Consider the following 27,248-nt stretch of genomic DNA (forward strand, 5'->3'; position numbering starts at 1 on the left):
AGCGCGTGTGTGTGAGAGAGAGAGAGAGAGAGAGAGAGTGATGGTGGGGGGTGTTGCACAAAGGGACTTGCAACCCTAGAAGAGCTGTTTCTTGGATGCTCGAGGGATCTTACTAATAGCAAAATATATATATATATATATATATATAAAAAACCAAAGATGGTTTTCAGTGCCAGAAAAAGGCTTGCCTATTAAGTATTGTTTCCAAACTTTGTGACAGGGTCTAGAGATGCTCAAATCCAATTTCAAAGAAAACAATTTGATATCATACAAAGTAAAAATTTACAAAATTAGTGAAATAGACATTTTAAAAAACTACATTAAAAAGTTATTTAGGTTACAAAGTCAAGCCCTCTCTGTGCACTGAATGATAGTGGTCTATGGAAAAAGTGTTATAATGGAATTAAAGATAGTATCAAACTGCATAGGCATAAAGAACCAAAATGAAGGCTGCATCAGGTGGCAACCATATAGCTGACTTTTAAGTGCTTTATTTTGCAATCTAAATAACATTCCTTTAACAATTTTTTGTATGAAATTTTCTAGGTGAGTAGTTTTCTTAAGAAATTAAAAAAAACATTCTGCTTTGTACAGCTAACAACCCACCTATCATGCATCATCAGCAAGGTTTCAGCCCTGAACCTGCAGCAAAGCTTGAGCTAAGGACTAACTACATTAGCCGGCTATAGGAGGATATAATCCCGGGGATGACGGGAAGGGAGAAGGAGGGAATGGAGTGGAGATGAACTACTGGGGCTACGGGCTGGGTCTGATCAGGTAGATGGGGAGAGCACAACCCATGTCTGTCCCCATCTCCCAGAAGCTAGGGGAATGCATGCCTCATGGGGGAAGATGGGCCACTGGGGCCCTGTGCCAGGTGGTGGTCAAAGGGGAGCCAAGGTCAGCTCTCTCCCTCTGCTCCTGTCACCGCAACAGCTCTGGAAGCTCCAGAGTGTTCCCAATATAATATGTGCTGCTGCTGTTTTGGCAGCACCATGGGCCTGGCTCTTTAAAATGTTTGTGTTCAGTTACTTTGACATGCTGCAAATTAAATGGCAATTTTCCAAAAGTTTACAGCTTAGCCAAACCTGAATGAAATTTCATGGAACAAGCAAAAGGCATGTCTCTAGCCCCAGGGTTTCTTCCCTGATGAATTTCAGAGGCCTGTCACAAACCACATATGTGTTAGACAGTAAAAAAATGTTCACAGGAATCTTATACAAAGGAAAGTGTTAGGAAGCCTAAATATAGGGATCACTACCAGTTCCCTCAGTATCAGGGTTTGTAAAAATTTCCAAAGCCCATTTCTACATTCCTTGTTCATATGAATAATCCCTCTTTACTAATGCAAGTAGGGAATACATGAGAACAAAGGTCTAAAGGATTGAACCCCTTGTCATGAGCACCATAACTTTCTCTCAAAAATTCTAAATAGCTAAACACCACTGCAAATTGCAGGAAAACTGAATAGCAATTCTGTCTTCCATTGGAAAACCGAATCTTGAAAGAATTACCTTAAACATAAACATTTACTTTTCCTATGCTTCCCACCTCCCAGTATGGAAGGCTTGGGACACTATCTAGTTTTGCATTTTGAAAGACTTCAGGTAGAAGTTTCCTTCTTCATCTATGAAGAGATCAGCATGAATAATTAGTGAAAAAGCACCATTGATAATTGCGAGAAACAAGTAACGGCTCCAGGAAAGATCTGTTACACTACAAAGAGATTCTGTAAGTCCTAAAAACAATTTGCTGCCACATAACATATTGTTTAGCAAATTTAAAATAACTCTACAGTTAAATTTTAGGTAAATTTTAAAACAAGACCATAAGCAAGACGCATTTAGTTTCACTTTAAAAAGATGCTCGGGTCACATATCTATACTGTACAGTACTTGCAAATTTCAATACCTGTTCCACCACAGACAACGGGATGCCTTTTAACTGATTGTAATACATATCTGTGTAAGACACTGCATCTTGGGCCCGGTGTAATGCGAAGTCCCAGGTAGAATGTTGCCTCTGCTCTCTGATTTCTGAAAGATTAGCGTTCAAAGCAAAGATCCACCATTCTCGGCAGCTAAAACACATCAAATGAATACATTTCCAGTTAGTTTGATTCTCAATCCAGAGGAAAGGCTGAGTGAGAAAAATAGAGGGTCGCTAGCCAGGAAATAAATGGGCACCACAGCCTCAATGGCACGTCAACCCAGCATGTCCTACTACTGCAGTAAGAAGCGCTACCTTCATTTCATCAGCTCCTATGACCTTTATTCTTAATACAGATCTGTGAACTGAGCATGTGGGATTCCCCACCTCTTCAACCAAAAAAAAAACCAACTCATTCCAAAGGGGAGGGGGACAAAACTCCTATGCTATTTTCATTGTTTCATCATTTCATTCTTATAACTTGTGACAGAAGCACTTAAGAGCTTTGGATCAGAGCAACTTTTATTTTAGGTATAAATCCAAATTAAATGAAATAAATATACAGCAATAATTCAGCTGGTAGAGCACAGAATATTAGAACTATAATTTCAATTTATTGCTAAATTCTGTGCACCACATAATCATTAGCTACCACCTTTGTGATTTTTGCCCTAACTTTAGACTAAACAGTGTTGTTCAGATAAGTGTAAAACAAACATAAGACTGCATAAAAGGGTATTTTACATCATTACATAAAAATATCAGTAGTATAAAAAAAACTTACTTGTCAGCTATCGTAACCTTTGGTTTCCATTTCCTGAACTTTAGCTGTCGCTCTTTTCGATCCAGTTCCTTTAAGAACCCCATGATTTGTTGATACTGCATCTTTTAATAAAGCAGCATATAAATAAATTAGGCAGTGTTAACGTATTCTGTTAAATTACTGCACAATGATTAAATCTCAATTTTATGTTTGTAGGTCAACTGAAAATAAACATCTAAAGCATGATCTGGAGAAGCGATTCACTGAGAAACCATTTTACCTGTGAAAGTTTTAATGGTATTGTCTCAAGCTGGATATCACACTCAAGCCGTGGTGTATGTCGTGATCTTAAAGGCTCCTTAGAACAGTTTCTCTTGAGGAGAGCTGAAGTACATACAGGCTCCATGATGTAATTATGATCACGGCTCTCCATACTTTTGTCCATTGCTTCCTGTGAGTTACAAGCAAATTCAATCTGTCACTGCATATAACACACATACACAATTTATCTAAATGACAATCTGCTAATAAGGATTCTACTAGGTGTATTACACTGCTGGAATTCCATCTCCTTTAACCAGATTTTCTCCTCATGAAATAATTGTTATCAAGAAGGTAATCTTGTTTAAATAATATTTGGGGAAATTGTTTATACAGTGCCACAGCTGTGCAAGGTATTTCACATTTCTATAGTGTCTTCAGAGGTTCTCAAAGCACTTTATAAAAATGAATGAATTTGGTCTAATAACATTCCTATGGAGGTAAGAAAATATCCCCATTGCATAGATAAATACACTGGGGCATACAAAGATGAAATTATTTACCAAAGCTCATACAGAAGTTGGGGGAAATGCTGGTCCAATTTTTAGCCACAAAACCATATTTTGCATAGTAACTGAAAAGAAAAACCCAGCCTCTGTCCTTTGGCACCCACAATCTAAACCAGTAAGATCCGCTCAGGTACACTCTTGAATCCTGAATGGACTCCCATTGAATTCAGTGCAACTCGACACAGATATAAGATCCAATAGCTATACTGAGTCCTAAATTAGACCAAGACGACATCATTACAAATGAAGAGGTGGAACAAAGAGACCAGTAAATACAGAGAGTGGAACACTGCTTTTAGGAGAAGATAATCATGTTGAGAGCACATCATCTGAGTGGATTAATTTTGCTTGTTTCTTGTTTATGACTTAGGTTATTTTTGTTTAATATTTATAGGTTGAATTACTATTTTACAGTCTATATTAGTAGTACCATTGGCAGGTCTCATGGAAGCAGCATGCTTTAAGGAGGGCTTTTAAAGAGGATAATTTAAATAGGCAATGTTCATACTTCAGTTTTTACTTGGTCCCATACTAATCTTTCCATGACATCATGAATCCACATAGCTTCAGTTGCTCCAAATATTCCTAGATCTAAATGCACTATAAAATTTTACATTATATTACAAACCAGTGGAAGAACGTGAAAGTCTTGATTTCCCCCTTCACATGCAAGTAAACATTATTCCTTCCAAATGTTCATCTCATACCTGTAGCTCACCAAGAGGCAGGTCTCCCAATAAAGTGCAACAAGTATCCCAATAAATACTGAAGTCAGCAACATCCAACTGCTTTTTCCGCATCAACTTCTCTACCTAAAGTGAAAAATTTTAACTCAGTCACAATGCATCAAACAAAATGTGACAAATTATTTTAAATCTGACTGTATTGTGATCACCATTAAATATTCAGTGTGTAACATGCAGCTGTTTTTGACTTTATCATGGTATCTACAATAATTCTTAAGGATGAGATTGCTATATTATAAAACAATATTTGCTGTAATTATTTAATAGCAACCATTGTATTGCATTTTAAAAACAGGAAACAATTATATCATTCTCATACAAAAGTGACATCACATCTTAGCGCGTATCATTTCTTCATGCAGTGTTAACTTTGACCTGTACTCACAGGCTCATTTACAGCATTTTGCATTGATACATTTTTGATGCACACTCCAAAGGCAAATGGCTGTGAAGGATTTGTGATGCCATCCTCAAACCGCAAATGAACATCTTGAATTTTTAACTGAGGAGAGAGAAAAACATGACAGGGAGCAAAAAGATTGTGTTATGCTTGAAACAGATTTAGCGTACTGCAATGTTGATAAATTATATTCAAGCTGTTTCAATACTTACATCTCCAAGAAACAAACAAAATTTATTTAAATGGTTATTCTGTGATGGGACCCTCCTGCCATTTCCTGACTGCACTCCCACAGGCTCCATTCCATATTTCTTACTCTGGTCTACCCATCTCCCCAGATGTTAAAAACCCTAGCTACGTCATTTGCCATTTTCATAAAACAGGCTGTTTTTCTCTGCTGTTTTACTACTACCCTTGCTTGCAGGCCACAGTTGCTGTAGTCATACAGAAACTCGTGTTGCTCAAAACACAAGAGAATAATCAACGCAGACTAGAATAAAAACTAGTGCTGCATTAGCAGAACACGAAGTGGTGACCTGAATTAATTTTAAATGTGGCAAAAATCTCATAATGGTCATGGAACCAACTGAATTTTGCTGTTTCATGCTTTACTGTACAATGTCATACTCGGCCCAAGATCTCACATCGAGAATATCTGATTTGCGTCATCACTACATGCTGTATCATCTCTGGAAGGCCCCAGTTATTTCTAGTTATTGTTAATGACAGCCTTTTACAACTGACTGTTACCTCAGTTTTCTGTTATGAGATAAGCATCAGTACATGGAAGCAATCCCTCAATACAGAGTTAGCACGGACTATATCCTCTACATATAGGTGAAGTAAAAGAACAAATTCATTACATGGCAGCTAGCATAAACAGATTTATAAGATATTACAGGGAGGGTTGCTTATTTTTTTGGTTTCTTTAGACACAAGTTTTTTAATAATGCAGATATCCTTATAAATTTTAATTAGCACACGTAGCTAAGAATAAATAAATGTGAAAATATCATGAGTTTTATTATGGCTTTAAAAGAGGAAAGTAAAAGAGCCCAGGCTCTAGAATTTTGAGTGAGCTTGCAACTAAGGAGAAAAGGTTTCTGCTGAGTGTCTATCCAATATTGCTAGATGAAGACTGCATATACATTTTATTTGTATATGTTAAACAGTCTTTCAGGCAGCATCAAGCTTCATGCACCAGAAATAAGCAGAAGTAAGCAAAGGTCAAAGTTCCAGAATCTCAGAACAGTATTTACATTTTCTTCTTTATATACTTTAATGCTACTCTCACATCTTAGGACCCACACAGCAAGCAACACTGGAAGATAATGAATTTTGCCATTTAAAAAGGAAACTTCACAACATCAAGAAGGAAGTCAAACTTAACAGCGACATCTACTTCCCAAGCAGATGTGAAGAACAAAACACAAAAGTTGGTCCAGTACAAGATATTACCTCACCAAACTTGTCACACTCAAAACATTATACATAAACCTGTGTGTAATACATTGTAACTTTTAAAATTGGAAGTATTAATAAATTGGGAAACACTCCAATATTATGGTGAGAACCACCATAAAGCTAGACAGCTTTTATATTGATCTATTATCTATCGACCCCTACAAAGCAAGGAAGAATGACACTTCTCCAAGGACTGGGAGAGTGAAAGATTCCTTCCTCCCCATAAACCCCTCACTTTGCCAATTCTGGCTTGGTTCAGAGTTCAGAGGAAAAAAGATTCTAGCTCCGAAAGGGGTCTCTCTCTACTAAGTATTCACCTCCATTTTACACATGTTGAGTCTCCTGAAAATAAACAAGAAGCACATCATATACAAACCAAGTATTCTTTAGTAAATAGAATGAAAGATTGTGGGTCCCATTAGACTTACTTCAATGTTCTCTACAATTCTTGTGACTGCAGATGCAGTAACTGAATACCAGTAAGATTCTCCTTTCTGCTGTCGTTCTTTCTGAAAGAGAGAGAGACAGAACAGCTATTTTATTAAAAAGAAAATGTATTTTCTTTAAATATAAGGTCTGGAAAATAAGTTTTAATGTTTACAAAGCCAGAGGAAAAAAATCTAAATAATGTAGGAAATTGCTAGTCTGACGCTATATTAGAAAGGGATTGTCATGTTAAAACTCCTATTTAACGAACAATGACTTACTTGTGTTATCAAAAGTTTAGATTATAACAAAAAGAATTTTTAAATGCCACTTCACTTTTGTATCATTGATGCTATTTATTTGCAATGGCTATGTTAAATGAAGCACACAAAGTAAGCTAATTAGCTTCACGTTCTGGTTCTGTTCCATTAGCAGTATGTTTGCATTGCAAACACTGGTAGGGAATGTTTACTTCTAAACAAAAGACTATTTTAATTGAAATAGTCCATTTTCAGGACATTTTCAAACTATTACTATTAGCTTTGGTAATATTTTTTAAAAACCACAATTTGGGGCATGAACTACACAACAATCTTTTGGAAGATGGAAGAGCATTAGAAGTATTTTAAGTCAAAAATCTATTCAATATGAGGTAATTTGTTAATGTTATAGAACGTGTGTATTAAGACAAAATTATAATATAATTTACACATCACACAAGGATGAAGATAGTTTACAGATGCGTTTCTTTACCAGTACAATTACAAGTTGTCTACTAGTTATGAGTATAAGGTTAGAAACTGTCTTACTGTACTTAATATCATACTATCAGTAGTAATATTGAGCTAAAACACGGTTAGCAAGAAATATATTAGAAAATATTTATAGTTAGCTACTGTTTATATAATTTGCTATTATTTTGGGGTTAAAGTGGCGGGGGGGGGGGTGTTTAACCCCTATTTTGATATTCTGAAATATCCCCCTACACAGACCACTTGCCAACTATTAGGAAGATAAGATTTTAGCAGAAATGTAAAGCAAATAATCCCCAGCAAGTTCTTTCCTTTATTTTGTTTTATTAAAAACTCTCTTTAAGAACGTATTGTCTTCCTTTAGTCTCTTGAGTTTTCTACTACTGTTCATGTGTATCTTACTCCAAACTGGATTGTAGTTTAGATTTTTTTTTTTTTAAATATTTATATTCAGCAGCCCATAGTACGTTCCAAAGCACTTGCAATGACAGCATCAATCACCGACATAGTACGTGTTCTTAGAAACGATAGCATCTGTGGTTATGGTTCAGATCAACATAAGCATGGGTTAATAGAACTCTATCAGTAATTCACAATAATTAACGTGTTATAGTCAAAGGCCCCTGAGTTCCTAACATTATGTATGAAAATAAACACACATTAAAAGGTGAAATTTTCAAAAGTGCTATAGAAAATACTCCCCACACTCAAAATTACAACATGGGCCAGCAATAATCAGAGCGTGATTTCATAACACCCACATCATCTTCCTACCAAATAAAACTAGAAACAAATGTTTGAGCTACACATTTACTCTTTCCTACATCTAGAAAGAGAGCATTCCAGAATTTCAGGCTCTCAGTGGAGCAGAGCCTGCTTCCCATCCCTTTGAGAACTGAGAATGTGCCAATCGCAACTGCCAGGAACTGGAAACTGGAAACTGGACAGCAGTCAGTTCCTCCAGTAGACTGGTCCTATATTTAAGATTTTGCAAATTAGTAGTCATATCTCAAAGCACACTTGTGGAACAACAGGCAATCAGTACAGTTCCTAAAGCATGAAAGTAATCAATACTTGTAGATAAGTGCTCTTGAAGTTGTGTAGCTATATAATGCAGGCTGCAACTACCAAAAGTGGCTGTCCATGGAAATTCCAAACAAAAAGCATATTTGTAACTTAGCCAAACTATGGATCATTTTGGAACAGTCTGGGTCCAAAAGAAAAGGAAACTTGTGAATATCTTGGAGTGAAAAAAAAAAAAAAAAACATACGCTACCACGTACAGCTCAAAGTAAAAAAAAAAAAAAAAATTTTTTTTAAATGTACACCTAAATTGCTACGCTTACCAAACTTCCCAGGGTAAACCACATTAAACGATCAAGGCAGATTCTCCAGACATCCCCGGCCCACCACCAATACTTCATATAGTCTGGATTGAGCTTTAACCAGTATCTTTAATCAACTGGGAAACACTGGCCAGGTAGCGGTACAGTGCTACAGTGAAATTATTGTGATCTGAAGTGATGATAAAATAGATGTGGGTTTCCTCAGCCTCCTGAGGAAGCCAAAGACCATGCAGCCTTATCACTTGCAGATCAAATCATAACTCGGTTTCCTGGATATTGACTCAAAAAGAGACTTACATTTGGTAGAAGGTTTAAAGGTGATCAATCTTCCGTAACAGAAAAACAAAATCAACTCCTTTATTTTAAAAGATAAGTCCTATGTTACTCACTTTCCATTTTTCTTCCAGTGCTAAAAGAAGAGCTTTCTTGTGTTCTCTTTCCAGCAACTTCTCCCTTTCTTCATCAAAATCTTCTTGCTTTTCTGGTGCACCAATTAAGTGGAGCTTTGAGATAGATATCACCCAGGGATCCGCATGTGGGCGATAAAAGGGTATCTGGAGCGTTATTTTGCCAATGAAACCTAGACTCACCAAGAAAAAACACTGTTAGAATCCTACACAGGTACACTGTTATACTCTATGTAAAGTGAAAAAGGAAAAGGACATAATTATTGCAACATAAAAACAGAATTTGTTCGCCATAAATTCAGATTACGTAATTTGTCCAAGAATTTGACACTTAGCTGCAAACTCTTATTTTAAGGTCAGTTCCAGCTATGACTTATTACTAAAAGAGATCTTAAAAGACTAACCAGCGTATGAAATGCTTCATACTTGTAGCAGGAAATAACAAAATGAATAATTCCTGTAGAGAACACCTGTCACACACAGGCACAAATACATACCTGCTTTTACTTCAAATGGCAACTCCAGTTCCTTCAAGGCATCTTTCTTTAATGGTAGGTTTTCCAGTTCAACAGCACCTGCAGGAGGAAGAGAAATAGCAATCTGTTGAGCAAAACTACGTTACAGGCTGCTTGGCTGAGGATTATGAACTTAATACCAATAAGTTTTTTCTTTAAAACTAATAAAAATAAATGAGGTGGGATAAAAATTCTATTTCATGAGCAAAGCAAATCTATCATTTTAAAGAATGGGGAAATTAGATGTGATATTTAATCTTTTGTAATGATTTTTAAATGCAATCTGCAGGAGTTATTTGATATGGTCACAGGGTATATTTCAAGGTACTTAATCTGAACTTCTCCATCAACAGCAAAGCATCTGGAAGGCAATTTAAAAAAAAACCAAAAACACACCAATTAGAGGTTTTCTGGAAATTACAAAAATACACACGCAAGATGATTTTAAACAAGGACACATGTTTTCAAAACAAGACAGAAACTTTGACATTAGTATGTAGAAAAGAAAAAATAGGATTGTTGTCCTAAAATGTCCCCTGCTAAAATTACAAGTGGGACAACAAGCAGATGAATGAAAATTGATTTTTTAGTTTTTGTAAACATACCCACAGTATACCACAATAGCATGGTATAAATAAAATAGTTCCAATAGCAAAGGAAAACATATAAATGCCCAACACGCAACAACAGTTTAAACTGTAGCACCCTTGGCCTCTACAGTTCCATAGCAGACAATCATATTTTTATGAAAAGTCTTATACAGTAGATATATTTAACTCATATTTCATTTTTACACTTTCATATCTACAATTCCTTATCGCTTCAGTAGGCCCATATGAGAACTGTGGCCTCTTTCCTCCTTCTTAGCATTGAATTACTATTTCAAGAAAGGCTGCCCCTTTCAAATATGTAAATTTATCTGTCACACAGGGAAGAAAAACAGACTCTTGAAATGTTGTTTCAGACTCAGGAAAGGGGAGGATTTTAGCAATAACAACAATGAAATGCATTAAAAATAAACAGGATGAAGGAGAGGAAGCAAAGGAGAGGAGAAGGAACAAATGATGGCTTGAAAGTCATGAAGAAGCAGGAGGATAAAATGGCATATGGAAAATTCATTGTGAGAAACTTGTTTAGAACCTGGGTCCTTACATTCATTATTCAGATTAAACTCCTTCTAGCTTCAGTAGCGTTTCATCTGAGTGAGGAGTACAAGACTGGACCCTTACAAGAAAACGTGGCCACATACTGAAAACCTGAGGCCAAATCCCATAATCTGTTAAATGCACACAACTTTCATTGACTTCAGTAGGTACTGCAGAATATAAATCTTGGTTTTTGTTAGGAGAAGAATTACAGGAGATGTCTCACCAACACCGACACATTTGAAAATGGAAATTCCCCATGGGTTTCAATGGAAGACCCTAAGAATCTATTCCATGAAATCCTAAAGTTTCTAGTCTCTGATGGTCAAGAAATATACTTCGTATAGCGAAGGAACTTTATGTGACTACATTTTTATTGCTTTGGTATATTATTAATATTTATTATTTTTATTGTCATAGCACCCAAAAACTCCAATCAGGATCAAGGCTACCCTGCGCTAAGCACTGTACAAATACGCAAGAGGACTCTGTAAAACTCTTCAGGGAACGGGCAATCTAATGCATACTTCTATTTGTTTCTCACCCACCAGTCCTATCCCTGTACCTCATAATAAGAATAAAGCTCAAGGCTGGGCCAACCAAGAGTCAAAAGGAACTTAACACTATACACTGACAGTCAGCCAAAATTCCATCCTAGAACTATTTCTTTAAGTAACCAACAGTCAAAACTGGCTCCTTGCAGTGTAAAAAATTTCTTCTCAAAACAAGTGAAGGTGAGGGACTACATTATGTAACTCAGTCAAGACTTTTCTTTTTTAAATCATGACTTATTACCCCACCTTTCATGAGTGAATCAGTGAGTATCCAAATAAGTTCTCACCATTACCTGTTATGTATCTTCTAAAGTGCGAGAAGAAATTTCACAAAACATGCACACACAAACTATCACTGCAACTACATATTGAAAACTAAAGCAACTATTAAGCTGCCTATATTCCATCCAAGCTTCTCTCCAAATCTCTCCCCTCGTTAACCCTGAATACGCTATCAAAAGCATCTCTATCTGCTTGATACAACTTACCAGTTAACATTTGCTAAGTACTATTTCTCACCTTCAAAATTCTCCTGAAATCCCTGTTCCATAAAGCACCCCAGATAGAGAGATCACATGCCACTGTTTGCTTTACTGATTTTCAAAAATTAAACCAATAACCATAGCATCAGCTGGGCTCATGTGTGCTCTTTGATATATGTTCTGTAAAAATACTTTAAATATTTTACTAAATATCTTGAGAATACAATGATTTCCTGAAATACTCGCTATTGCCATTTGATATTTAAAGGAACGCCAGTTTAAAAAAAAATCAGATCTACTACTGTTGCAAGCAACCCCTATGCTTACTGTAACAAATAGATTAAACAAAATATTATTTCCTTCTATTTTGTCAACTTCTTTATTGAAACACATGCACAGTGGTCAAGTGCATTGTCACTTTCACTGTTCATGGATGGTGCATAAGGCTCTGAAAGAGGTTCCTTATTAATAACAGCAGCAGCAAAACTGAAAATGAAACAAAAGAGGCAGCAAACAAGTGTGTGCGCACATATTAAAGGGTGTGCTTGAGCACATTTGGAGCTGTTGTTCTGGGGTGTTCCCAGAGGACCCTTCAAAACATCAAGAGTAGAGAAGAACAGAAAACCCATATAGATTTTATTACAGATTTCAAAAACAAACCCTCAGTACACACTAATAGGGTGCATTATCAGGAAATCATTTTTTTCATTAGTCTATTTAAAAAAAAATTAAGCTGGCATTAACCCTTTAAGGAACATCTCTCCTTGGAAAGCAGGAAGATTTACTCACTATTTTTGTTTTAATTGTATATTTTTATTTAGATCAATTTACTACTACAATATAAGAACAAGGACATAAGTGCTAATCAGTAAGACAAATGTAAAATATATTCAATATATGTATTCCGGCTTTCAGTGAATACAAAATCATTCTATCAATACAATTCTTAAAATATAAAACAGAGATACATCAAACAGTGCTAATAACCCTTACCTTTCAGAAGAGCTACTGAGAGTTGGTCTGTGTTCAGGTTATTGACATATTTGCCCAAATAGGTGTTGAGGACCCAGGCTACCAGTCCCTCCAACATGATTGTATCCTGGAAGGGGTGGCTAAGACTCTGTTGTCATCCTCTGTTCCATAGTTCAGTTGTATTCTGTTTTAAATGCAAAAGGGAAACATGTCTAAGAGATACACTATGTGTTCTCAAACCATTTCCCACCCTCCAACATACAGAAATTGAGACTCAATTGCGAACAATTTTCACTTTAATCATCCCATCCCAAAGGCACTGGAAAATTAATATTAAGTACAAGATGCTTTCCTGGAGCAGCTGCTTAAAAAAAAATTGTAAGAATTCTGCTATGTACAGCTACTTTTAATTATCTTGTTAATCCTAGGTCAGAGCATAGCGCAATGAAGTTACTATTTGAACTGATTTTATTTATACAATATTAGACTGTATGAACTCCCATAATACCACCTCACCTGCTGCAATCTTTACTGCGGTAGACTGCACTGCGTTTGTTAAACCTTTTCCTCACTGAGATTTGTAGTGCTTTAGTGATTAAAAACACTAAGCAGAGTGACCTAGCGAATAGAGCACTGGACCACAACTCAGGAGACTTGGGTTTTATTCCGATCTCTGTCGCTAGCCTGCCGAGTGATCTTGAGTAAATCACTTCACTTCTCTGTGCCTTAGCTTCCCCATCTGTGAAATGGGAATAATGATACTGACCTGTCTCTTAAAGCGCTTTGAGATCTAATGATCAAAGCATTATATAAGATCATATTATGGAAGTATACCCTCTACTCATAGAATCATCATACAAAAATTCATCTTTGCATCTTTCATATTGCAGCACTGTCCTATTCTGAAGCAATAAAAGACAAGGTACCACATTGCTCTTTCTGTCTTCAGGGAGGAAGGAGACTGAAAATAAGCAGTTCTGGATGCAGGTTAATGTGCTGTCTCTGTAGCCTTGTACCTCTTCCTCAGTTCCCACAGGAAACCCCTCCACTGGTACTCCATAAGGTCTGGACTCTCCATCTTTGGAAATTATGGTCTGGAGTGGAGGGTGGCCACACCCTGTGACAGTGTTCTCTCTCCAATTTTTATGTACGGCTTCACACCATGTCTATCACTGCTATTTGAGTGTACATGCATGCGCACACACGCACATACCTACCCCAAAACTTATTTTAGTTCACATTAATGTTGATCTGGTCAATATTACTTGCTATCCCCACTCCATTCAGTGTAAGACCCCCTGAACAAGATTCCCAGGAACAGCAGCTAGCAAGGGAAGTCTTTGCAGCACTGCTCTGTGAAGAGGCTGGAAATGACTGGGAGGAGCCAATGCCCACATTCTGTGATTCTACAGATCAGGTTTTCTGGGAAAAGAAGTGAGCCAAACTTCCAGCCCTTTCCATTATAGGAAGAGTGAAACCCAAGCTCCCTGAAAGAAGAGTGCACTGGAAACTCCATAACTGAAAACTGATGGATTTCCTGTCCCCTAAAAAGCAGTTACTTTTGTAGAAGGCAATCTGGCCCCAGAACAAGAAAAAATGGGTAATTTCATCCTAACTTTTACTTTTTACTCTGTGCACAGGATGCAAATATAAGCATGTGCCTTCTTTCAGCACACTCCTATACACTACATATTTATACCCTAAAAAAACGATACATTATACACCTTTAGTAGTTTCAGTCTGAAAAATTTATGTTGTATTTATTTTGTCAGTCTTTTAAGCTCTCTGACCAACATGTAATCATGGTCATAAAATACGAAGCCACTTGACCATGCTGGGATGCCAGCAGCCATTGCTGAAAAGAATCTAGTGCCATTGGACGTGAATTGAAAGAGTAGTGTGTATGCATGGAAAGCTTAACTCAACTTTTGCTAACAAAGGCCCCAATTCTACAAGTCGATTCATGTCGGAGGATCCTCACACCCCGTGAAGTCAATGGGTACAATGAACCAGTAGAGATCTACCTCTGTGGATCAGCATCCAGGACAGGGCCTTTAATTCTATTTCTTTGTGGCACTCTTATAAATACTTGCAAAACAAGTTACTTAGTTTTAATTTCTTGTCTGCTCAGGTTCCATAAGCTCAGATAATACTGACAGCTAGCATGATTTTACAGTTTTTAAAGGGATACTGTCAAGATTCTAAAGATAAAATACACATACCTTGACAATTATCAAAGGGGTAGCCATGTTAGTCTATAAGGTGCCACAGGACTCTTTGCTGCTTTTACCGATCCAGACTAATAGACGTATTGGAGCATAAGCTTTCGTGGGTGAATACCCACTTCATCTGATGCATGTTGTATTCACCCACAAAAGCTTATGCTCCAATACATCTGTTAGTCTATAAGGTGCCAGAGGACTCTTTGCCACTTACATTTTTTACCCTCACAATCTTTACCAAACATTTCTATTTCAATCCGTGCTGTTGCCAGAAAATAAAAAGGCAAATTGTAATTTATGCCTCACTGTGCTGTCATTGAAGTCAACTGTAGAACTCTCATTAACTTCAATGGGAGCAGGACCAAACACTTACCTAAACATTGGCAAACAAAGGGTGAACACACAGTGTGATGTGGAAAAATACTATACATACCCCTGCTTTATTAATTGGATGTCTGGGGGCACATCATTTTCCTCAAGGCAACATGAATCAATTTTTTAAAACATGGAGTTGCAGGTGGTAGAAAGTGAAAAAGATACTTTTCATAAAAAAGCAGGACAATAAAAGGAAATGATTAATTTGAGGACCATATTGTAATTTTTATATTAAAATTCAGGGTTTTTCCATAGCTAATATGAGTTTTACTTGACTGATGGTTGCAACAGGAATGTTTCCATTTTTAAAATATCAATGAAACCTTTCTTCTATTAAACCGTGCCCCCAAAGATTCAATTTCTCCTGAGCATTAAAAACCCAAACACAGAGTTGTGCTAAGGCTGAAAAGTGAAACTGACTAGAACTAAAAGTTAAACACAAAACATCTTAAAATAATGCAAAGTAACAAACTATTAAAATGAAAAATATTAAAAGTCAAGGAGTTCATTATTTAAAATTATCTGATCTTTTGACTTAAAGTGCCTTTAATAGTTTCCACAGGGAATGCTAGCTACACTCCACAAACTTAAGTCTTGTCTTTCACACAGCAGATACTGGCATCCACCTTTCACTTTTAGTTGAGATTGAAATTGCAGCTACGACTAACAAAGTAAAAGTTTTAACCAACATGTAAACAATATCCCTGTCCTTTCCACTCCACCCTTCAGAGGGAATTGTGGATGCAAAATCAAGATGAAAACCTTGAGACAGCAGTAAGATGAACTCGATATGTTATCAAAAAAAACAGGATCACATGAAAAGGAAAAGACACATTTCTGCAAGGCATCATACTTGAGTTTAACTCAAGTAAATTCTGACCTTAGTTTAAATTACCCTGTGGGAGATATACAATCTTACTTGTATAAACAAGAGTGAGTAAACATTTATCAGGAAGGGCTGGACTAAGAAAGGATGGGAGGAGGTGTCAAGAAATCTCATAAACCTCACGATGACTCTTTGGAGAGAAGGGGGCTTTTAAACCAGTGCCACAGGCCCTGCAGGGGAGGATGACTGTCGTGAGTGGGCTGGCAGAGCCGGCCCCCTGGTAAAGCAGGCCCACGGGAAGGGTGGTCTTAGTGCAGGGTCCAGGGATTACTGGGGGGGGGGGGGGGCTGACACCTTGCTGGACTCCGGCCATACAGTCCGAGGGGGATGGTGGGTGGGGTCATTGCCTGGGGAGCAGGCAGAAGTAAACCCCTAGGAAAAGAGGGGCGCTACTGGCACGAGACAGGGAAAGGTCACCTTGCTAAGAGCACAGCTGGGGCTGCCCCAGGAGGCGGGGGTCCCTGTAAGGGCGCTTGGGGGTGAGGGGGGGCAGCTGGAGGGAGGGTGTAAGAGGGGGCAGGGGTGCCAGGGCCCTAGCAAGGGAGCCAGAAAATCACAGCCAGGGCCAGACCCCGCGGGAGGGGAGGGGGGGGGAAGGGGGTCATTCTGAGAGCCAGACCCCCGGGGAGGTCACTCTGTGAGGGCCAGGCCCCCGGGGAACTAAGGTGGGGGGACCCAGGGTGTGGGGGGGTCACGCTCTGAGGGCGGGGACCCGGGGTCACGCTCTGAGGACCAGGAGCCTGGGGGGGGTCACTCACAAAGACAGGAGCCCAGGCAGGCAGCGCCCCCCACAGCCCGCTCCCCGAAGCCGTTAGCGGCGCCTCCCCCCAAGTACCTGCCTCGCTCCCTGTCCCCTCAATGGCGCTCTCGGGGCAGGGCCTGCGAGTGAGCGAGCCGGAGCCTGCGCCAATCGAGCCGGAGCTAACGGATGGGGCCGCCTGCCTGTAGAGTGCCGAGCAATCGATCGTCGTCCCCCACCCCCGGGCCGGGCAGAACTTTTCATAGAAGATCAGGGTTGGGAGGGACCTCAGGAGGTCATCTAGGCCCACCCCCGCTCAAAGCAGGACCAAGCCCCAATTTTTGCCCCAGATCCCTAAATGGCCCCCTCAAGGATTGAACTGGCAACGCTGCGTTTAGCAGGGCAATGCTCAAACCACTGAGCTATCCCTCCCCCCTTTTGAGCCCAGGTAGGGCCCAGTAAAGAAACACCTTGGAGCCGCGCAGCTTTCCAATGAGCCTCCTGCCTCGCCCTGGCCACACACCACCCTGCACTGCAGCAAGGGTGTGGGGGGGGGGGTGCAGCCCACAGGTGGGCACCCACTACAGTGCCACCACCAAGCATTCAGACATCATAGAGTCAACAACCCCCCACCACCACCACCCCCCTCATCATCAGACTGGCTTCAGAATAATGAGACTTTAGACCATAATAGCGTGGGTTGTTGATTTATTTTCTCTTTGGGTTTTGAGCCCTACCATTTCCCATTTTCAAGATTGTCTCCCAACCAGAAGGGTAACAATGCTCTTATTTTTAAGTGAAAGCTCAAGAGTCTGATGTTATCACATGAAAATGGGAAATGACTGCCTAGGAAGGAGTACGGTGGAAAGGGATCTCGGGGTCATAGTGGATCATAGGCTAAATGAGAGTCAACAGTGTGACACTGTTGCAAAAAAAGCAAACATCACTCTGGGATGTGTTAGCAGGAGTATTGTAAACATGACACAAGAAGTAATTCTTCCGCTCTACTCCCTGCTGATTAAGCCTCAACTGGAGTATTGTGTCCAGTTCTGGGCACCACATTTCAGGAAAGGTGTGGACAAATTGGAGAAAGTCCAGAGAACAGCAACAAAAATGATAAAAGGTCTAGAAAACATGACGTCTGAGGGAAGATTGACAAAATTGGGTTTGCTTAGTCTGGAGAAGAGAAGACTGAGAGGAAACATGATAACAGTTTTCAAGTACATAAAAGGTTGTTACAAGAAGGGAAAAAAATTGTTCTTAACCTCTGAGGATAGGACAAGCAGCAATGGGCTTAAATTGAAGCAAGGGTGGTTTAGGGTGGACATTAGTGAAAACTTCCTGTCAGGGTGGCTAAACACTGGAATAAATTGCATAAGGAGGTTGTGGAATCTCCATCATTGGGGATTTTTAAGAGCAGGTGGGACAAACACCTGTAGGGATAGTCTAGATAATACCTAGCCCTGCCTTGAGTGCAAGGACTGGACTAGATGACTTCTCGAGGTCCCTTCCAGTTCTATGACTCCAGCAGCTGGCACATTAGAGAAAATTAATAAATATTGCAAGACTTGTGATTAAATAACAAGAGGCAGCAACTCTGGTAGGAGCTGCACACCCACACAATAGGAACACACCCAGTACAACCACTAAGTATGTACCAGAGGCATATACCCATATCACGTGAGTATATCATTGTGTGTGTAATAGAAATGTTCATCAATGAGTGTACCAGCGGAACCACCTACATTTCAAGGACAAAGGATACCTATGGAAAATGCAGGGTAAATTTTATTTGTAAGGGAGGCCACCACACAATGTGATACAATTTAAAAAGTGTGTGAAACTATGCTTTTTGCTTCAAAACATTTTCAGTATGATAAAATGTTCCTTAATAGCCTTTGATTTGATAATGGTCATGAGCTAATAGATGCCACATAAAGCACGTGTTTTAGACATAATAGATGTTTCCTCAAGGAAACAAAAAGTTAATATCTAATAATGGTTGAAACCCTACTTTAGCATGGCTTCATGGTGAAAGGATATTTCCTCCATCATCCCCCAGACACTAAGGGAATTATTCAATGCCTCCTGAAAACAACAGACACTCCCACTATTTTCAGTGAGACTGCTCGTGAGCCTATAGTTAAACGTACTTTACTGAATCAGGCAATATTGCTCCGCACTTTGCAGGACTGAATCTTAAAAGAGTAACCCATAGCCTGACTGGTAACTCCTGAAAATAAATTTCAATTTCAGATAAAATACAGTAAGTCACTCTTTATGACACTCCTAAGTAATTTACAGGTAAATCAGTCTTACAGGGGCAGTGACCCTTTGTAGCACTCTGTTGTGGCCATATACAGAGAGGGACAACTTTCTGTATATCAGTGTTGTGAGAAGCAGGAAATAGAATTCTGGTTCTTCAACCTGTAAAACCACAGACCTCTCCAACAGGAGATAAAACAGGTTCTCAAACTGGGGGCGGGAGCCTTCAGGGGGTCACAAGGTTATTACATGGGTTGCAGACTGTCAGCCTCCACTCCAAACACCGCTTCACCTCCAGCATTTATAATGGTGTTAAATATATCAAAATGCATTTTCAACTTATGGGGGGGGGGGTCCACACACACAGAGGCTTGCTATGTAAAAGGAGTCACCAGTACAAAAGTTTGAGAACCACTGCGATAAAAGGAGGTGGCAGTAGCATAAGGGTTTGCAGCCTCTTTGTAGGTCAGTCATCAAGGGTTGGATGTAATAAATATTTATATAGGCCTGTTTACATGCAGTACAGGACACTGGGATTTTTGTGTACCACTCCATACACTGTATCTTTTTATATAATCACTAAGGCCCCTCATCCTGCAATGAGTTCCACCCACCTACACACATCCACCACTGAAGTCAATGGGAATTCATAGGAATAGGGCACAGAGCAGATTGTAGGATCGCGGCTTCACTCATCTTCTCTGAAATTCAAGATGAATGGCTTTTTACTACATCCTAACTTAATTTTAAACTAGTGCCAACATTTAGAAAGTGGTACATGAGACTGAACCTGATCAAACCTGCTTGAATTAGGCAATAATGATAAAAAAGAGCCAAAAGTAATGTTTTGGATACAGAAAGTAAGGGGATGCAAATGAAATCAACAAATGGTAGGTTTTTTAATTTTTTTAAAACAAAGAAAATGCAAAGGCATTTTGTTTAATAGAAAGAACAGGAAAGTTCAAGTCATACATAAATTATAAAAATAAAAACAGATTTTTACTTTTTTATACACATCTATGAACAGATTTTAAAAATGCTTCACTATTATCTACATGAATACATAGGATTTTTCTTCCACCATGCAGCTGAATAATATGAAGAGCCCGTAAAATTAACTGCCATGGTTGAACCCCTGATTTTTCCTTTGGGCTGCTGTTTCAATACAGACCCAGTTCTTGGAAGTGATGAGCAACAGATACAGATGTTCAGCACATTGCTGGAAACAGCCTGCTGTACAATCAAGTCCTATGTAAGCGTAAATTCTGTGGTTTTGGATAAATTTCAGAGTTTCCATATGCTAAGTCATTTCAGAGCATACTCTCAAATACAAGTTAAAATATACTTCAGCATGTTTCACCTCTAACCTCCACAGCCACAAAGGATAATCCTGAAAGTTTAGGTGAAAGTGTAAAGTATACTTGTTCTTCAGCAGCTGTTGAATGAATGCTACGTAAAGGCATTCTTCTTCAGCCTAAAGCCTCCGGAATAAATTTGGCTTTCTGTTACTCTTGAGCAGCTCCAATAGGATTTGCAGGTGTTTTAATAAGGACAGAATTCAGACTCCAGTTTGACTTTGCCTGAATCTTACTCAGGCATTTTGTAACAAATTTGTTTGAATGCAGACACCACAGTTGCTGGTGAAAGCACACATGTGCAACATGATCATGAAAAGTACAATCCCAGAACCTGAGCTTCAAAAGCACAGACTTCTGTCACCAGCGCTAAAGAAAAGTCTCCATTAATTGTCAGTAGGGAGTACAATCTACTAGAGGATAACATAATCCCGAACAGCTGATTTTGTGGTTCTGAGGTTTCATTTCATTCAGCCTTTCACCGTTTCCTGGGGTCAACCAGGATGAGCTGTATGAGACACCTATTTGCCTGGGTCTTCACCATTATTAATTGAAACGTAGAGGAAAACATTTGGCACACATAGTTCTCTCTCACAGACCTCAAGAAATGACGTAAGAATCAACCATGGCACAAAGATGACAATTACCTACTTCAATGTAACAAGTTCTACTTATATATATTTTCTTTTTTAAAAAATATATTAAATATGTACAGCTGACAAAAATAAGTGCATTTTTTGCTATTGTTGAATAGAATAGTTGTAATCTAGTATAAAAGCTCATGTAGAAGATTTTACCCTCCAATACACACAAATCTTAGAGAACAGATATGCCTCCACGGTATGAGAGAGAAAGAGAGAAAACAGCAGCAAAAAATATCAGGGACAGAAGGAAAGATCTGAAGCATACCTCCCTTAAAAAAAAGTGAATATTTTGAGAGGTGGGTGGATCAGATGGGAAATGGTATAATTTGATGCCATAAAAACATGTGGCTAAATCAATAGCATTGGATGGCTGGTCATCAACTCATTTCTCATGGAACGCTGGTCTTAGTCCAGTTCTTAGCCAATGGGATGCGTGAATCAAAAATCCCATCATTATCCCTAAATGGCATCCTGGAGGCAGACTCAGCAGATAGGTCAATGACTGAACAAGCACGAAGACTGAATACACTTCCTTTTCAGCTGCAGAGGAGATCCCTCTTGGCCAGGATCAAGACACGTGGTAAATACATGACAGAAGGAAGCTTGCATGTGACAATTTGATGGATAAACAAACTACTAAATTGAAAAGAAAAAGAATGCTTTTAAAAATAACACTGACTTCTGCAAAGATCTTCCTTCAACTTTTAAAGCCATTACATATCAGAGGGTTAAAACATTTTTAAAAGGCTCTGCATCCCTCCATATCTAGATACATTTTAGATTTTAAGTCTCCATAGGAATGCTATTCTTAACGCATTGTTTATTTTAGCAGATCAGAAGCTGCTTAGAGTTTTATTGGTCAGTATCCGATCTGTCATCTTCTTTAGCTATTTTTCATCCCTGCATCTTGAACACTAAGAGGAAATGGCTTTTCTTCTGGAAATGGTAAGCTTGGAGGCAAACTATCTGCAGCTTCCACTGAGATTTGAATTTCAGATTCTCTTTTTAAGGGGTTTTCTTCTTTAGAAAGGGGAATTTCTTCCTCTGTTGGAGTGCAGTAGGGAACATTTTCACAATCCATAGTGGTTGAAGTGGTCGGTTCTGGAAATTGTGGGTTGTGGTTTGAATTACACACGTTAACAATACAAGTTACATTCACCTGCGTTCCTCCACTACCAGAATGCTCTGTGAAACAAACAGAAAACAAAACAAATTAAAAGTGGAAGAGTGAAACCTACAGCAGGATGATAAGATTCTTTATCCAGTTTAATGACTTAAGAAACAATTATAAGTTGTAAAACAAACTAAGTAGATGAAATCTCCTTCCTTCTCTTACTATAGGCAGAGTTGGTAGCACCAGTTAGGGTACGTCTACACTGCAACTAAATACCAGAAGCTGGCCCAAGCCAGTTGAATTAGACTTGCAGGGCTCAAGCTAAGAGTCTGCTTAATTGCAGTGGAGATGTTCAGGCTCCGCCCGAGCTCTGGGACCTTCCCACCTTGCAGGGTCCTAGAGCCCGGGCTGCAGTCCCAGCCTGTACAGCTACACAGCAGTTAAACAGTTCCTAAACCCAAGTCAGCTGGCACAGATCAGCCGAGAGTGTTAAATTGCTGTGTAGACATACCCCTAGAGTTAAGGTTACCAAAACACTTTCCACTATAAGCGCCTGTTTTCAGTGGCTTATAGCTTTGCCAAACTTGACCTGTCTGGACTAAAATTTTTATGCCAAGTGTCTGCCCCAGGCTGAATTTTTGGGGAAAATTTCAGCTAAGAAAGTCCAGCTGTTTTCAATAATTAGGTTACAGAAACCTTAATTCTGCACAAGCAACCTTAATTCTGGAATTTTCCAACTGTTGAGTGCTTGCCCTTGCAACCTTAACGTTCTTTTCACATGGATTTTTTGGATGCAATCCGTAAAGATATTGGGGCAACAAAAACCATTCAGAGTCATTGGATCATTTTTGACTCCCTGGATATTTGTTGACTTTTTTTTTTCTCCTTACTCCCCATCTCATTCCCTACACTCTTCCAGTTTTCTTGCTTTATTGCCCCCTTGTCTCCTTTTCCCACTCTTAGTTTAATACTTACAATTATGCTGCCCCCTTTGCCTGTGTTTTTTCTGGAAGATGTTAACGGCTGCCAAAAAGCCACACTTTGACATATAAACAACCAAGGACATGGTTAAAAGCTAATGGGCCCCCTTCTTTCAAGCTAAATGGAAGGAGCAATTAAATGTCTCTTTATGTAGTGATAGCTGGAAACAATAGGAGGCTACCACCCAAGGCACTAGGCCACATGGCAAAGCCTGATTAGCTAAGCCATATTTCAGAGTAACAGCCGTGTTAGTCTGTATTCGCAAAAAGAAAAGGAGTACTTGTGGCACCTTAGAGACTAACCAATTTATTTGAGCATAAGCTTTCGTGAGCTACAGCTCACTTCATCAGATGCATACTGTGGAAACTGCAGAAGACATTATATACACAGAGACCATGAAACAATACCTCCTCCCACCCCACTCTCCTGCTGGTTATAGCCCATCCAAAGTGACCACTCTCTTTACAATGTGTATGATAATCAAGGTGGGCCATTTCCAGCACAAATCCAGGTTTTCTCACCCCCCCGCTTTTTTTTTTTCCCCAAAAACCACACACACAAACTCACTCTCCTGCTGGCAATAGCTCATCCAAACTGACCACTCTCCTTACAATGTGTATGATGATCAAGGTGGGCCATTTCCTTCATAAATCCAAGTTTAACCAGAACGTCTGGGGGGGGGGGGGTAGGAAAAAACAAGGGGATATAGGATATAGGCCTATTTCCCCTTGTTTTTTCCTACCCCCCCCCCCCAGACGTTCTGGTTAAACTTGGATTTATGAAGGAAATGGCCCACCTTGATCATCATACACATTGTAAGGAGAGTGGTCAGTTTGGATGAGCTATTGCCAGCAGGAGAGTGAGTTTGTGTGTGGGGGGCGGGGGGTGAGAAAACCTGGATTTGTGCTGGAAATGGCCCACCTTGATCATCATACACATTGTAAAGGGAGTGGTCACTTTAGATAAGCTATTACCAGCAGGAGAGTGGGGTGGGAGGAGGTATTGTTTCATGGTCTCTGTGTATATAATGTCTTCTGCAGTTTCCACAGTATGCATCCGATGAAGTTAGCTGTAGCTCACGAAAGCTTATGCTCAAATAAATTGGTTAGTCTCTTAGCTAAGCCATGTGATCTGAGGGGTTCCCTGCTAGAATATTGATTGCTGGCTTTCTCCTAAACATACATACATACATACACACACACACAGCTTCAGACAGTGAGGGAAGCGGCTGTGAGCATGGCCCTGAGAGGGAACAGGGACAGAACTTGTTGGGCACGGAAATGGCTGAAGGGGCAGACTTGAAAATAGTGAACAAGGAAACTGCCTATTGTTTGGTCCTAGTGTGTTCAGGGAGACAGGACTTTATGTACATTCTTCGTCAACAAACAGGATTGCATCAAAGAAAACACTGGCTCATATCATCAATTTCTCTTCCTAACAGAAACAAACCTGCAAGGGCCCCAGATATTGGCTAACTGCTCAGGCCAAAGGGGCAACAGCCTACAACATTCTGTCCACACCCGTACAGCATCGCTAGTCTCCCAATCATAGAATCATAAAATATCAGAGTTGGAAGGGACCTCTGGAGGTCATCTAGTCCAACCCCCTGCCGGAGCAGGACCAATCCCAACTAAATCATCCCAGCCAGGGCTTTGTCAAGCCTGACCTTAAAAACTTCTAAGGAAGGGGATTCCACCACCTCCCTAGGAAACACTGGAATGCGTTACACCACCCTCCTAGTGAAAACGTTTTTCCTAATATCCAACCTAAATCTCCCCCGCTGCAACTTGAGACCATTACTCCTTGTCCTGTCATCTGCTATCACTGAGATTAGTCTAGATCCATCCTCTTTGGATCCACCTTTCAGGTAGTTAAAAGCAGCTATCAAATCCCCCCTCATTCTTCTCTTCCGTAGACTAAACAATCCCAGTTCCCTCAGCCTCTCCTCATAAGTCATGTGTTCCAGACCCCTAATCATTTTTGTTGCCCTCCGCTGGACTCTTTCCAATGTCTCCACATCCTTCTTGTAGTGTGGAGCCCAAACTGGACACAGTACTCCAGATGAGGCCTCACCAATGTCGAATAGAGGGGAACGATCACGTCCCTCAATCTGCTGGCAATGCCCCTACTTATACACCCCAAAATGCCATTGGCATTCTTGGCAACAAGGGCACACTGTTGACTCATATCCAGCTTCTCGTCCAGTGTCACCCCTAGGTCCTTCTCTGCAGAACTGCTGCCTAGCCATTTGGTCCCTAGTCTGTAGCAGTGCATTGGATTCTTCCGTCCTAAGTGCAGGACTCTGCACTTGTCCTTGTTGAACCTCATCAGATTTCTTTTGGCCCAATCCTCTAATTTGTCTAGGTCCCTCTGTATCCTATCTCTACCCTCCAGCATATCTACCACTCCTCCCAGTTTAGTGTCATCCGCAAACTTGCTGAGGGTGCAATCCACACCATCCTCCAGATCATTTATGAAGATATTGAACAAAACCGGCCCCAGGACCAACCCTTGGGGCACTCCGCTAGATACCGGCTGCCAACTAGACATGGATCCATTGATCGCTACCCGTTGAGCCCGACAATTTAGCCAACTTTCTACCCACCCTGTAGTGCATCCATCCAGCCCATACTTCTTTAACTTGCTGACAAGAATACTGTGGGAGACCGTGTCAAAAGCTTTGCTAAAGTCGAGGAATAACACGTCCACTGCTTTCCCTTCGTCCACAGAACTAGTTATCTCATCATAGAAGGCAATTAGGTTAGTCATGCATGACTTTCCCTTGGTGAATCCATGCCTACTGTTCCTGATCACTTTCCTCTCCTCTAAGTGCTTCAGAATTGATTCCTTGAGGACATGCTCCATGATTTTTCCTATTTCTTCAAGCAGTCACTCCTCCCTCCTTCTCATCAGCTGTCTCCACACACTCCCACCACTTGTCTTGTAACTTAACATTCTATTGACATTTGTGGCACGCTCTATGTCAAAAAAATAATGATAATAAAATCCTGGTGTTCACCTTTCGATAGACTCTTACCTGAGCTTGCAGAGCTGGGCCTGGCTCCACCATGATGATTACAACCTTCTGAGGTCATACGTCTCTGCTGAGTTCTCTCTGTTTCTTTCTTTTCTGTGTTCTTAATACTTATTCCACTGATTCTTGAAGCTGTGTTGTCCAAAGAGCTGCTGCTTGACCCAGGAGTTTCTAAGAGGTGCTGCTCCTCCTGCTGAGGACCACTGGCGCTCTGTGCTCCTGCATCTCGTTGCCTTTTGTCAGGCTGCTTCTGAGGACACAAGAAGGGTTGGGACAGTTACAGTAAATGGCAAAAAGGTCAAATTTTGTGAGACTTTTAACAAGAAAAGAAGATATTAGGTTGAAATAAAGCCTGGGGCTTTATTTCACTGGTTGGGTCAGATCCGCAACTGTTGTCGACTGGCATAGTTTTACTGATGTCAATGGAGCCACAACAATTTACACCAGGTGATGGTCTGACCCTTTATGTCCTAGGTCTGTACTTAGGGGCCTGAAGAAACCTTTAGCGATCTCCTGGTGATCCCACTGGCATACTGACCACTACGAGGCCATTGCAAACTGTTGCATCTGAGGCTCTAACTTGTTCAGGGGGCAACCCATCCCCCTTATCTCTCCAGCTATATTTTTCAGCTATTCATTTTTATTATATTTTTAACAGACATTGATCTTGCATGAATTTATAAAACATTAATGAATGAAAAGAGGCGGCAGGGAAGAAGGAAAGAACGGATACTCACCAAATCTGGAGCTTCAATTGGACAAGAACCAAATCATGTTGCAAGTGAGAAAAGAAAGTTACAATTAAAAACAAAACACCAAGTACTAGCAATTACAAAGAGCTGCACTTTAACTGAACGGGGAGATGTGGTCTGCAAGAGTCTGCATTTTATTTTGTTCTTGTA

General features: G+C 39.8%; 2 protein-coding genes across 6 annotated transcripts in view; both read right to left on the bottom strand.

Moving 5' to 3' along the window:
• VPS13D (vacuolar protein sorting 13 homolog D) overlaps window positions 1-17,133 on the bottom strand; it is a 189,126-nt gene extending 171,993 nt beyond the window's left edge. For 4 of the 5 annotated variants that reach the window (XR_013348386.1, XM_077837556.1, XM_077837555.1 and 1 more), the window contains exons 1-9: window positions 12,753-13,030; window positions 9,561-9,638; window positions 9,046-9,236; window positions 6,561-6,641; window positions 4,654-4,770; window positions 4,230-4,334; window positions 2,973-3,143; window positions 2,714-2,814; window positions 1,912-2,080 (exon numbers count right to left, since the gene is read on the bottom strand). Coding sequence is in view for 4 of the 5 variants with exons in the window: in XM_077837556.1 (XP_077693682.1) it covers window positions 1,912-2,080; window positions 2,714-2,814; window positions 2,973-3,143; window positions 4,230-4,334; window positions 4,654-4,770; window positions 6,561-6,641; window positions 9,046-9,236; window positions 9,561-9,638; window positions 12,753-12,849 (1,110 nt within the window). In the remaining variant the exon portion in view is untranslated. Of the gene's footprint in view, window positions 1-1,911; window positions 2,081-2,713; window positions 2,815-2,972; window positions 3,144-4,229; window positions 4,335-4,653; window positions 4,771-6,560; window positions 6,642-9,045; window positions 9,237-9,560; window positions 9,639-12,752; window positions 13,031-17,049 lie in introns of those variants that run through there. The other variant, XM_077837552.1, reaches the window with a different exon arrangement.
• A 2,975-nt stretch (window positions 17,134-20,108) lies between these two features.
• Window positions 20,109-27,248, bottom strand: part of TNFRSF1B (TNF receptor superfamily member 1B) — a 42,501-nt gene continuing 35,361 nt past the window's right edge. Inside the window, exons 8-10 of the mRNA XM_077837443.1 lie at window positions 27,084-27,094; window positions 26,350-26,596; window positions 20,109-22,402 (exon numbers count right to left, since the gene is read on the bottom strand). Of these exons, the coding sequence (XP_077693569.1) occupies window positions 22,101-22,402; window positions 26,350-26,596; window positions 27,084-27,094 (560 nt within the window). The 3' untranslated portion in view covers window positions 20,109-22,100. The remainder of the gene's footprint in view (window positions 22,403-26,349; window positions 26,597-27,083; window positions 27,095-27,248) is intronic.

Source organism: Eretmochelys imbricata, chromosome 18 (assembly GCF_965152235.1).
Source record: "Eretmochelys imbricata isolate rEreImb1 chromosome 18, rEreImb1.hap1, whole genome shotgun sequence".
Lineage (NCBI taxonomy): Eukaryota > Metazoa > Chordata > Testudines > Cheloniidae > Eretmochelys > Eretmochelys imbricata.